General features: G+C 37.4%; 1 protein-coding gene across 1 annotated transcript in view; it reads right to left on the bottom strand.

The window, feature by feature from the left end:
• The window catches only part of C2CD3 (C2 domain containing 3 centriole elongation regulator), a 144,084-nt gene that overhangs the window by 120,131 nt on the left and 9,812 nt on the right, over positions 1-14,141 (bottom strand). The window contains 5 exon segments of the mRNA XM_047690348.1: positions 673-920; positions 1,921-1,937; positions 1,939-1,989; positions 1,991-2,059; positions 2,061-2,142. Coding sequence (XP_047546304.1) covers positions 673-920; positions 1,921-1,937; positions 1,939-1,989; positions 1,991-2,059; positions 2,061-2,142 — 467 coding nt within the window.

Below are 14,141 nucleotides of genomic sequence, written 5' to 3'. Positions count from 1 at the left end.
ACTCTACTTCGGAAATTTACTAGTAAGGATGGAGACAAATCCCCATCATGCTCCTGATGTCACACAGATAAATGGTTGAGCATCACATAACATAAGGCATCTCAATTGCTTTTATAGTATCACCTCTAAATAATCCTATTTGGATTTATTTCAGTTTAAGCCCTTATACAAGTAAACTGACACCTTTCTACTTCTGCTTGGCTGTAAGTCCTATTTAATTCCCAGACTTAAGATCAGTAGTTGCTGTGCAATGAAGGTTCCCACTGAGACCAAAAATTTTCAGGACATGAAGCAGATTTGGTACCTGCCTCTACACAGGAGTGTAAGTAAATCTCCTGATGAGGTAAAAACTGTATTTGCCTTGAATTATTTGGGAAAAAAATAAAGAATAATATTTCTCTATGATAAACTTTCCCCCTGTATCCAGGTTCATTTTAAATGGCTCCTTCCCTAAACCTACAATTTTAAGTACCTAGTATTTATTTAGCAGTAACTTATTGGTTTAAAAGAGCTGCCTTTAAGTTGTGAGCAATTCAGAACTTTAGTGAGATCACTCACTTTTATTTGGTTATTTATTTCAAACAGAAGTCTTGGTTCTCTTTGAAGACTGGCTGACAAGCAGAGTAGTCCCAATAAATATAGCTTAGTCTTGGTTCACAAATACATACATACCTGAAAGAAGGTCCTTGGTAGGGGGGTTGTTTGAAGAAAGAATGCATGAGTCACTGCGACTCTTGGCCACTGTCCTAATTTGAGGCTGGAATTCAGAACTGTTAAGAAGGGACATCTGCTTCCTTGGGGCCTTGCCTTTCAGAGTCATAGACTCTAAACTCCGTCCTGAATTAAGATGGTGTTGTAGTCCGAAGAAAGAGTCCTTTATTGTATCAGAGTTCTCTGCAAAGTACAAGTGGTCCTTTCCCCTGTTATAAAATAAAGGAGAACTTTAGCAATATATTACCCATTGTGGTAACATTTCACTTTGTCAGAAACAGAAAGTGTATCAGTAGTTTATAGCAGTGTAGACTGCTTCGACTTTGTAAATCTGTTTTTCATCTCCCAAATGAAATAAATAATAGGTGTTTTATCTACAGTTGTATGGTTGTGGCTGAAGTGAGACAATGAAATAGAGAGCTCAGTTGGGGCACCTGTGTGGCTCAGTCAGTTAAGTGTCTGACTCTTGGTTTCGGCCCCCAGGTCATGATCTCAAGTCATGAGATCGAAACCCAGTTGGGCTCTGCGCTCAGCAGGGAGGTCTGCTTGAAGATTCTCTCCCTCTGCCCCTCCCCTCACTTGTGCCATGCAAGTGTGTGTCCTCTCTCTCTCAAATAAATAATCTTGAAAAAGAGAAAGAACTTAGTGCAGAGGCCCAACACAAAGCAAATGCTTTGTAATTATTGTAAAATAAAAATCTAGGGGTGCCTGGGGGCTCAGTCAGTTAAGCATCTGCCTTTGGCTCAGGTTGTGATTTCAGAGTCCTGGGAATCTAGCCCCGCATTCAGGCTCCGCAGGAGCCTGCTTCTCCCTCCCTTTGCCGCTCTGCCTGCCTGTGCTCTCTGTCAAATAAATAAATAAAATCTTAAAACAAACAAACAAACAAAACCTATTTCTCTTACTCGATCCTGTTTCAGAACTACTGCCCTTTCCCTCTTTTCCCTCATGGGCATCTATCATGGCATCTGTTTATGACTTAGTTATACTTATTTATCTGTTACAATGGCCTCCCCACCAGATTGTGAGCAGTCCTAAAGCCAAGAATTGTGTCTTATTAATTTCTATGCCTAGTACTGGTACTAGACCAGGCACACAGTGGGTATTTAATATTTGTTTGCTAAATGAATGACTACTTTCAGTCTTTCATCCAAACACAAATAAAAAACAGAAATTATGAAGTGGGAGTTAGCTGAAAGACTGGTAAGTTACCTCGGAGTGGTTGATCTTACTACTGTTAGCTGCTAACTCTTTTCCATCAATTTTGGTGGTAGGCATTCCTATGGGGCCCTTGATGGAACCAGAACTGGCTACTGCTGGGTTCGGTATATTCTCTGAATTCCTGCTCAGATTAAAAGCACATTTTCTTTCAACGTGGCTGGAAGAGGGCTATAGCTGTCATAAGTTTCTGACAGGGCTCCAGGCAAGAGAGACCTGAAGAGACAAACATGTAATATACCAGAAATTTTCTTTGCACTGACTAATTTTAAGACTCCCTGCTTAATATAAATGAATAGTCCCTATTCCTTGTCGGATCAAGTTTCAAATTCCTGCAGAAGCCTCATCTCCTGCTTTGCTCTCCTCCTCCATTCCTCTCTCCAGATATACCAATCATTTAAGGTTCTCTCAATGTACCTTATGTTCATTCCCTTAGGCCTTGTATATGCAATTTCCTCCAGTATTACTTCTTTGCAAAGATTTGTTTTTAATTCTTTAAAGATTTTTATTTATTTGAGAAAGAGAACACAAGCGGGGGGTAGGGGTGGGTGGACAGAGGGAGAAGCAGACTCCCCATTGAGCAGAGAGCCAGACTTAGGGCTTGATCCCTGGACCCTGGGATCATGACCCAAGCTGATGGCAGATGCTTAATCGAGTAAGTTACCAGGCGTCCCTGCGAAAACTTCTCTGTGCCCAGGTAGAGACGTCATGGCCGCTCCCTTCTTTACGTTTCCACTTCTTCTGTGTCTACCCAACAATATAACCCCCATTTATTGAACTCTTTACTACAGGCCATAAGGTATGCTAAGTTCCTCACACGGAGAAGCTCATGCGATGATATAACTCCATCAGGAAAGTATATTATTCTATTTGAAGATTAAAAAAAAAAGCTTATAGGAGGTATTTGTAACTTTAGTTTATTCACTACCCTGATTAGGTTAATTCATTGAAGGCATGCACTTGTCTTTTTCATTTTTGTATGCACAATAAACACTTGGCATACAAGTCTATTATGCTTAATAATGTCTAATTATTATGTCTGATGAATAAGAGAATAGCAACACCTTCTACATCCTTACTGTTGGTTATTTAAGAAAATAAGACCCTAGTTCTATGCTGGATATAGGCCGGGCAAAGAGGGAACATAATATGAAAAGAAATAACTTGAAGTTTCTTTTATCATCTCATTCCTGTGAGATCCGGTTCTCTATTAAATGGCTCTCCAGTCCTCTGAAAAGCCTAATGGAAGAAGAAAGCCTAAAAAAATAGAGTCTAAAGCAAAACTTTAGGAAAGAAGTTAAAGAATATACTGCAAAAGAAAAGAGTAATGGTGTTGAAAGTTCTATTACAATGACGGAGAAAGCAGAAGGCACTGTTCCAGCAGCCCAAGTCAAATAATGATGAAGGGCCTAACATAAAGAGGAAAGGTTGAAGTTAGATATTTCAAGATGTCTCTCGAAAGGTCAATGGGATAATTTGTGCAGAGAAACTGCCAAGGTCCAGACTCAATAAAATAACACTTGGGTCTTGATGAGAATTTTGTTCTTGAACAGTTAACATAAAGTCCTTTAAATCTATTCACCACCAAGATTTTTTTACAAAGACAAATGACAGGAATGCAGTAGGATAAATATTCTGTGTAGTGATCATTATAATAGCATCACATAAAGTCCTGGCTGCCTAATGTAAATGTCAGAGAGTATTCCCTTACCATTCATCATTTCCCAAAAAACTGCCTCTATATTTTATAAACAAAGAAGACACTGAGAATAAAGGCATATGTCCCTGGCCTTAACAATAACCTGCTGTCTGGCTAATGAGTTTTGCTTTTTCTCTAAGCAGATCCAAACCAATCACAAAACAGATCATAGGCCTATACTACCAGTGACCCTTAAAGAGATAAGTAAGTCCAGGTACCTGCCAGACCAATCTTACAATCAAAACATGTGCCAGCCTAACTTCTCTACTCAATTAACAAATATCTGTTGATACTAGCTTAGTGCCAGGCTCTGTGCTACCTGCCTGAGGCGAAGAGATGAATAAAACATGGAGCCTGACCCAGAGGATGGCGGTATCTTGTAGAGGAACTTAAAGAGACTAATTTTAATTTAAAATGGTTTACTCTGAGATAGGGGTGTGTATCAGGCGGTAAGAGAAAAAGAGGTCTGAAATTGGGGAAGAGGTGAGGAAGGAGTGCCATGGTTTCCAGAAGTGAAACATAAACATCTGGATTTAGAATCTTAAATATGAATAGTACAGGTAAGGCTGAGGGAGATTGAGGTAAAACATACCAGGCAGAGGGAAGAGCATGAGTCAAACTTTAAAGGTATAAAATATTGTTCCAGCAATTCCTACAATTCCAAGGGATTGCCACTCCTAACCCCCTGCTTTCACCGAAAATACTCCTATATTCATCTTCCAGATCATCATTCTTGTCCACCTCAGTCATGCTCCCCTCCCCAAATCATGTTCACTCTTGTGCTCACTCCTCTGCCAACCTCTTCATGGAGCCCTGTAGGATTTCTATTTATACAAACTACTTTACCACTTCAACTGAACATCTCTTTCTTAAAATGTCCCAATTTTTCCAAAGTCTTCTGTAATGGAAACGATTTCTTTTACTAACCAGGATAAAGGAAGTGCTTTTCTGCTGCTTTCCCAGACCATCATTCTGTCACCTAAAGATTTCGCATCTTTTCAGAAGCCCATGCTATCCACAAATACCACAAATTTACCATAAGATTCTCACATCCATAATAGAACAACCCTAGGGACATTTACCATTCTTCTCAATGACTCAAGGCTCTCTTTAGCACTAAGCTGCCTACAATCACTGACTACAACATCTATCAGTATCAATGATAACACATTAGTATGCCTATTTTTCAGACTTATGCTGGCCAACATGGCATTTAAAAAAATATAAAAATTATTTAATTATTTAAATGGTATTATTTAAAATACCAGAGTTTACGTAAAATTTTGGAATTCTGGTTCTCTTAAAAATTCAGAAACCCCAATGGTGCTAGATCTCCATTTCAATGTGTTAAAAATTAGCTGAAGCAGACTAGTGACTTTAGTCCGGGCACATGTTCCAATCTGAAAAGTCCCCAGCCATGTCCCAATGAGGCAGAGTGATAACTATTGTTTATCATCCCACTTGGTCTGCCGGGCTTTTAAAAATTTTACTATCTTACAATAAAACGGATATTTTTGTGTTTATACATTTTTATAAATTTTAACCTATCGACAGATGCATGTAACCACCACCATAATCAAGATGGAGAATAATTCCATTAACCCAAAAAACTCCCTGGGACTATCCCTCTGTAGCCACACTCTCTCCTCACCTTTAATCCCTAGGAACAGCTGATCTATTCTCAACCATTATAGTTCTAGCTTTTTGAAAATGTCATACAAATGGAACTATAAAGTATGTAACCTTTTGAGATGGGCTTCTTTCACTCAGAATAAGGCCTCTCAATTTGGAGAAAGGGGAACCCTCTTACACTGTTGGTGGGAATGCAAGTTGGTGCAGCCAATTTGGAGAACAGTATGGAGATTCCTTAAGAAATTAAAAATAGAGGGGCGCCTGGGTGGCTCAGTGGGTTAAGCCTCTGCCTTCGGTTCAGGTCATGATCCTGGGGTCCTGGGATCGAGCCCCGCATCGGGCTCTCTGCTCCGCGGGGAGCCTGCTTCCCTTCGTCTCTCTCTCTCTCTGCCTGCCTCTCTGCCTACTTGTGATCTCTGTCTGTCAAATAAATAAATAAAATCTTTAAAAAAAAAAAAAAAAAGAAATTAAAAATAGAGCTTCCCTATGACCCTGCAATGACACTACCGGGTATTTACCCCAAAGATACAGATGTAGTAAAAAGAAGGGCCATCTGTACCCCAATGTTCATAGCAGCAATGGCCACGGTTGCCAAACTGTGGAAAGAACCAAGATGCCCTTCAACGGATGAATGGATAAGGAAGATGTGGTCCATACACACTATGGAGTATTATGCCTCCATCAGAAAGGATGAATACCCAACTTTTGTTATCAACATAGACAGGACTGGAAGAGATTATGCTGAGTGAAGTAAGTCAAGCAGATAGAGTCAAGTATCATAGGGTTTCACTTATTTGTGGAGCATAAGAAATAACACGGAGGACATGGGGAGATGGAGAGGAGAAGGGAGTTGAGGGAAATTGGAAGGGGAGGTGAACCATGAGAGACTATGGACTCTGAAAAACAATCTGAGAGTTTTGAAGGGGTGGGGGGCGGGAGGTTGGGGGAGCCTGGTGGTGGGTATTATGGAGGGCACGTATTGCATGGAGCACTGGGTATGGTGCATAAACAATGAATTCTGTTACACTGAAAAGAAATTAAATTAAATTAAAAAAAAAAAAAGAATAAGGCCTCTCAGATTCATCAACATGGTGTGTGTATCAGCAGTTCATGCCTTTTTACTGACTTGGTAGTATTCTATTGTTAACATGGCTTATCACATTGGTTGACTTTCAAAGACCGAGATAGCCTTGCATTGCTGGTACAGACCCCACGTGGATATGGTCTCATTACGCTTTTTATATACTACTGGACTCAACTTGCTAATATTTTTTTGAGAATTTTTAGGTTTATTTTTAGGTCTAGATCTTAAACTGTCCTCTATTTTGCTATCAAAGTGGTATAAGCCTCATAAAATAAGTCAAAAAGTATTTTCTCCTGTTCTATTTTCTGGAAAAGCTTGTGAAAATCAGTGCTATCTCTTTTTTTAAAATGTCTGCAAGAATTCACTAGTGAAATTATCTTGGCTTAGAGATTTCTTTTTTGGAAGGATTTAAACTGCAAAAGCAATTCTTTAATAGTTACAAGTCTAGTCAGGTTATATATTTTATCTTGAGTGATTTTTGGTAGTTTGTGGTTTTCAAAGAATCGATCGATTTCATCTAAATCATCAAATTTTTGTGTATAGAGTTTATACTATTCCCTGTCTTTGGGATTCTGTGGGCTATGGTCTCTCTCACATTAGAATCAAGAGGAAAGTAAAATATTTCTTGCATCCAAGAAAGAACTAGAGCCCCATGATTTTCAAAAGAAATGTCAGAACGCATATTTCTTTGTGGAAGAGAATATCCCTAATGGTGAAATAAAGCAAAGAAAATGTGACTGTCAAAAACAGCATTATGAAACAAAGTACAATAGGATTATAATTACTTAGTAGAAAAGATGCATGATAAAAATGGAATAAACAGAAAGGTACTGATTTTAAATAGGGTTTGTTTTTTAAATGCCAATAAAATAAGTGGTACTCTTGTGACATAAAATCAAATATTTAAAATAAAAAACTTTATAAAGTATCGAAGTCTCTTATAAATGGCAACATTTATTAAAGAATGCAACAGAATTTGTGAATCATAAACATTTGCATAAGTGGGTCTAATTAAAATTATAGTTGTTCCTAATGTTAGTGGTATGGCTACAAACTTACAAGGTGAGCTGAATAAAAATGTTAAACAATTTGTGGTATTTTTCTCTGTAGCTGAGAAGAACACAAATAAAAACAACTCTCTGACAGCCGTGTTTATTTAGAGCATCAGTGAAAATTTTTATGTGAGTGAAAAACTTTTGGAGGAGATGCTCATGGCAAACAAATCAAGGAAATGGCATTTCTTTTCTTTTTTAAATATTTTATTTATATATTTGTCAGACAGAGAGAGAGAGTGAGCGCAAGCAGGGGAATAGCAGACAGAGGGAAAAGCAGGCAGAGGGAGAAGCAGGCTCTCTGCTGAGCAAGAAACCGATACAGGGCTCTGTCCCAGGACCCTGGGTTCATGACCTGAGCTGAAGGCAGATGTCTAAGTGACTGAGCCACTCAGGCATCCGGGAAATGGTATTTCTCCAAACTGAGAAATGTTTTAAAAAGTTTATTAAAGGGACGCCTGGGTGGCTCAGTTGGTTAAGCAGCTGCCTTCGGCTCAGGTCGTGATCCCAGCGTCCTGGGATCGAGTCCCACATCGGGCTCCTTGCTTGGCGGGGAGCCTGCTTCTCCCTCTGCCTCTGCCTGCTATTCTGTCTGCCTGTGCTCGGTCGCTCTCCTCTCTCTCTGACAAATAAATAAAATCTTTAAAAAAAAAAAAAAGTTTATTAAAGACTGATAACAGGGGTGCCCGTGTGGCTCAGTTAGTTAAGCGTCTGTCTTCAGTTTGGTTCATGATCCCACGGTACTAGGATCAAGCGCCACTTCGGGCTTCCTGCTCAGCAGGAGAGTCTGCTTCTCCCTCTCCTTCTGCCCCTGCTCCTGTGTTCTCACTCTCAAATAAATAAATAAAATCCTTAAAAAAAAAAGACTGATAACAATGGATGATGTTTTTTTGTTGACAATAGACCTGTTTCAAAATTTAAATTCAAAGTGGCAACATTTTGCCAAGACAAAGAACCATAAACATACTGTCTTGGTTATTTCATCTAAAAGGCTAAAAATCAAATATCACATATATATAATTAACATATAAGTTAATTAAACTCCTGTGGTCAATGTTTTGCTTGATAATGGATAAGCAGTATTGCAACCTGTTATTGCTACATGAATACTAGGGGGTATGAAACGGTGTGTGGTGTTAAATGTTTTTGCTTGAATTAAAAGAAGTCACCTGGTTTATGTTTTTGAAGGAGAAATCCCAGCCTCAGATCACCAGCAAGTGCTGACAAAATACAGGACTATTTTAGTTGACATTATAGACTACATAAAGCATTCAATTACTTATCTGCAAGTGCATTCACAAGAAATCATACAATATGAGATTCAATTTATTCATTCTTTTGATTATATCTTTGGAAAATTTATTTGGCAAAGAACCATCTATCGACTTTTCTATATTTTTTATGCTGAAATAGGATTTCCAGACATCAAAGTGATGGCATGAAATATATTTCTAAAACTGTAGAGCTAAAGACCAACATCGCAAAAAGACTTTTGATTTCAAATGTTATGAAAACCAACACTGTTCAATTTGCTTTACTCAGTTTATACTGAAAGTATAACATGGAAGTTAATGCAGTGTTGTACAATATTTAAGCTTAAATACACTTGAATATCTTAATTTTAAGAATATCTTAGAAATAAAATCCAACTTCAAAAACTACTGTGCCAAGATTCTGTCTTTGTTTGGAAATAAAGGCAGCCATGTTTGTGAACAGTTATTTTGTTCTGAAACCGAATAAAAACTAAATTTTATTCTCAAATGGTTTAAAGAAATGAATGCTGTAATGCCCATCAAATATAAATCATCTGGTACTGATAACTTGGTAGAGAAGTAAAAGTATCAAGTTTTTAGCTAAATCAAAGGAATTGATTTCAAAAGCAAAGAATTTATAATTAAGTTTTTTTTCCAATTTCAATGTAAAATAATCATATATATGAATATAATTATGTTACATGCTCACATAATAAAGTTTGGTTTTTATTTTTTTTTAGTAATCTCTACACCTATCATGGGGCTCAAACTCATGACCCCGAGATCAAGCATTGCATGTTCTTCCAAATGAGCCAGCCAGGCATCCCAAGTTTGGTATTTTTTTAAAGTTTATTATATTTTTGGCTGTTGATTATTCTTATAGTCAGCCTGTTTGACTCATTTGTTATTTTCAACATTTGACCTACACCAATAATGGAATACATAAAAAGCTTCCTCTCTCCAACAGCTTGGTTCTAATGATCTTTATTGTCAAACTACTCTGAGCACCCTCTAGCCAGTTTTGGCCTTCTTATTATTTTAAACTGTTCTAACTCCATAATCTCAGTTTCCCTTTAGTAACTATGCATCTGTCTTCTTGAGGTCTGACTAAACCTGATCTTCAGAGCAACAATCTAAAACCACCTCTATTCATCTTCCAATCTATCAGCTGCCCATTGGCTTCCCTTACCACTTGACAAGAAGGATTCCACCTTTAGTCAATTCATGACTGCTTTGGGGGACAGCAAAGCAATGGTATGATAACTCGCATCACTCACAACATGCTCTTTTTTTAAAAGTTATTTTTATTTTTAAAAGAAGATGTATTTTAGAGAGAGAGAGAGAAAAAGCAAGCTCAGGGAAGGGCAGAGGGAGAGGAAGAAGCAAACTTTCCATTGAGTGTAGAGAGTGTAGAGCCTAATGCAGGGCTCAGTCCCACAACCCTGAGATCATGACCTAAGCCGAAATCAAGAGTTTGATGCTTAACCTACCTGGTAGCTACCCAGCCTCCCCAAAAGTGATTTTTAAATTAACAGTTTACATTCATATAATTTAAAGAGTCAGAGAGTTCTATTACAAAAATGAGTCCCTCACATAGACCCCCATATTTTTCTTTTCCTAGAGGCAACTACTTTCAACTCCTGCCCTTGATTCTTGCAGTATTTACCTCTAGAATTCCAAATAATGTGCTTATATTTCTATCACATCTTGACCCCCTCCTCAGTTTTCAGGCATTATCTTTTGACTTTCTAATATGGAAGATAAAAATTTAGCTCAATCCTACATCCTTCTACCTCCTTATCTCCCAACCTGCCCTTCTAGTTTTATTATAAACACAGATTATGGATCGAACTAAAATTATTATATGAGCACGTGTTCTATTTAAAGCTGAACCATTAGATGCACTGATTACTTTTCCTTTCCAATGAAAGAGCCACAGAAATAATATTTTAGGCTTTGCATGCCATATAGTCTCTGTCATAATTATAGTAGTCCCCCTGCTTATCCACAGGGTTATGTTCCAAGACCCCCTGTGGATGCATGAAACTGTAGATAGTACTAAATCCTATATATACACTATGTTTTTCCCTTTACGTACATAACTATGACAAAGATTAATTTATAAATTAGGCACAGTAAGAGATTAACAACGACAATAATAAAATAAGCTATGTGAATGTGCTTTCTCAAAAAATACTATATTCACCCTTCTAGTGATAAGATAACAAAAGGTCTATGTGATGAGATTAAGAGCTGTGAATGAAGTAGGCATCATGACAGAGCCACAGGCTAGTATGGATCTTATGAGGAAAAGTTAGAAGGAGCATCAGCTGCTTCCTGACTGCACTGAAACCACCAAAAGAGAAACCGAGGACAAGGGGGGACTACTGTACTTCACTTTGCTCTTGTAGCATGAAAGCTGCCATAGATCTACAAATACAGGTGGTGAGCAGGTCAGATTTGCCTTGGGGGTTATAGCCTATGAATCCCTGAAGCAAATAAAAGAATGGCGCAAAAGCATATGAACAAATACTCAACATACTGATCATCAGGATATGATAACTAAAACCTCAGTGAGATATCAGGACATACTCCCTAGAATAACAAAAACTGAAAAGACTACCCAAACCAACTGCTGGCAGATATGTGGAGAATGTTTATATACCACTGATGGGAATGTAAAGTTATACAATCATTATGAAAGTGGTTTGGTTGTTTCTTAAAAAGTTAAACATGGGGGCGCCTGGGTGGCTCAGTGGGTTAAGCCGCTGCCTTCAGCTCGGGTCATGATCTCGGAGTCCTGGGATCGAGCCCCGCATCGGGCTCTCTGCTCAGTGGGGAGCCTGCTTCCTCCTCTCTCTCTGCCTGCCTCTCTGCCTGCTTGTGATCTCTCTGTCAAGTAAATAGATAAAATCTTTAAAAAAAAAAAAAAAAAGTTAAACATGACTCACCAATCCCATTCTTGGGTATTTTCCCAAGAAAAGAAGAACACATCTACATAGAGTTGCTTTACTCATAAGAAGCAAAAAAAATGGTAAAAAACAAAACAAAACAAAAAACAAAAAAAAGCCCCAAACAACCAAATGTCCACTAAGTGGCATATAGATAAAAAATCATGGAATATCCATACAGTGGAACACACCTCTGCAAAAAGGAACTACTGATACACAAAATAGTATGGATGAATCTCTAAAATTGGTTTTGTTCACTTATTCTTTTAATAACTCTTAACCTGGATGAGGGGACAATTTGTGTTTACTATATGGTTATTTATATATCTTATATATAGAAGATACTCTTTTGCATATCTCTGAAAAATTTTAAAAAGTTAAGTGAAATAAAATGTATAGTGTCTAACATATGGTAGATAGACATACAATAAATGTTGGTAAGAAAATGATCAGAGCGTCGCCTGGGTGGCTCAGTCATTAAGTGTCTGCCTTCAGCTCAGGTCATGATACCAGGCTCCTGGGATTGAGCCTTGCATAGGGCTTCCTGCTCAGCAGGAAGCTACTTCTCTCTCTCCCACTCCCCCTGCTCGTGTTCTCTCTCTCACTATGTCTCTCTCTGTCAAATAAATAAAATCTTTAAAAATTTTTTAAAAAAATGATCAGAATGAAAAGCTTTCAATTTTATCTCAAAATGTTCCTCCTCTTTGCCTCCCTCCATTCCAACATATGTAACCCTAGTAACTGTGTTTATGGTAGAAACTCATTCTTATTTAGTTCTCTTCATGATCTTATTGGCTCAATTATCCTCTTATTTTCAATTTCTTCACTTGCTTCTCTTGGGTCTACAAACAAATCAGGTCTCTTATTTTCTAAAAAGGAGTCAGCAAACTTATTCTGTCAAGGGGCAGAGAATAAATATTTTAGGCTTTATTTATGGCATATTTTTCTTCTTTAAATGATCTCTTAAGGGGCACCTAAGGGATCAGTCTGTTAAGTCTCTGCCTTTGGCTCAGGTCATGATCTTAGGGTCCTGGGATTGAGCCCTGAGTAGGGCTCCCTGCTCAGCGGGTAGTGTAGCTTTTTCTCTTCCTTTTGCCACCCCCACCCCCCCGATGCACCACACGCTCCCTGTCTCTCTCTCTCTCAAATAAATAAAATCTTAAAAAAAAATTTAATGACCTTTTCAAAATGTAAAAACCATGCTTAGTTAGAAGGCCACAAATGGAGCACCAGGCAAAGTGTGTCAACCCCTGTTCTAAAATAGTACCAAAAAACTTCTGAATTCTACTACTCACTATCAGTGTGTCCTCTCAAATTCAAGTAAATTTGGCATGTTGCCATCACATGCCTAAACACTATGTTAAGTGTTTCCATATTTTTTTCATCTCATTTAATCCTTGCAACAACACTGTGAGGTAAAAGTTTTAGTACTTTTTTTTTGACAAAATAAAATATGGAAGCTCAGAGTGGACAAGTAAATATCAGAACTTTTGTAACCATTTCTGTTCTGGTTTCTCTGGTAACATACTTACCCTATGACTGCAATTCTATTCCTAGGTATATATGAAGAGAAATGAAAATGTGTTCACAAAAAAACTTGTATATGAATGTTCACAGAACTACCATTATTCATAGCAGTCAAGTGGAAAAAATCCAAATGTCTATCAACTGAAGAATGGATCAATATGTGGTCTATCCATATAAGGGAATATTATCCAGCCATAAGAAGAATGAAGTACTGAGACATGCCACAATGAAGATGAACCTTGAAAACATTATGCTGTGTCAAAGAAGCCAGCTACAAAAGGCTACATAATATGTTATTTCACTTATATGAACTGTCCAGAATATGCAAATAGAGACTGAAGTTAAATTAGCGGTTGCCAGGGACTAGGGAAGGGTGAAACGGGGAATGACTGCTAATAGTCACAGTACTCCTTTTTGGGGTGATAAAAAGTTCTGGAATTAAATAGTAGTGATGGTTATAAAATCCTGTGAATGTATTAAAAACCAGTAAATTGTATACTTTAAAGGGTGAGTTTTATGACATATAAACTGTGTCTCAATTTTAAAAATAGGAAAAAAACTACCTAGAAGCCTATACTCCCAACTGTTTTCAACTTTCTTTATTTTTTCCCAATCATTGATTATGTAGTTAATTTTAATTCTCTTTAGTCATCAATCCAAAATCCATTTTATCCATGCAGCTACATAATCATAACTAGGTAATTTTGTTTTTATGGAAACAAAACACTCCACTAATAGACTATAATTTTAATATTAGTAAATAATTTATTTTCATTTTTTTAATATTAAAAGTGTATTTCTGTAACTAGATCTAGGCAGACAGTTTCCCTATTTTTACAGTATTTCCTTAAGATAAGTTCCTAAGAGTAGAATTACCAGCTCTTGAAACAGAATGCCAAACTGTTTTGTAGATCGCATGGGAATTTTTATCATTGTCAGAAAAGTAGGAGTAAACCAGACTCCATCATGAAGTTACGAACATAAGGAGTCACCTTTTAAATTTAATATATATAAAAA

Source organism: Lutra lutra, chromosome 10, assembly GCF_902655055.1.
Source record: "Lutra lutra chromosome 10, mLutLut1.2, whole genome shotgun sequence".
Classification (NCBI taxonomy): domain Eukaryota; kingdom Metazoa; phylum Chordata; class Mammalia; order Carnivora; family Mustelidae; genus Lutra; species Lutra lutra.
The sequence above is the reverse complement of the archived record's forward strand: the minus strand, read 5'-3'. Positions and strand labels throughout refer to the sequence as shown.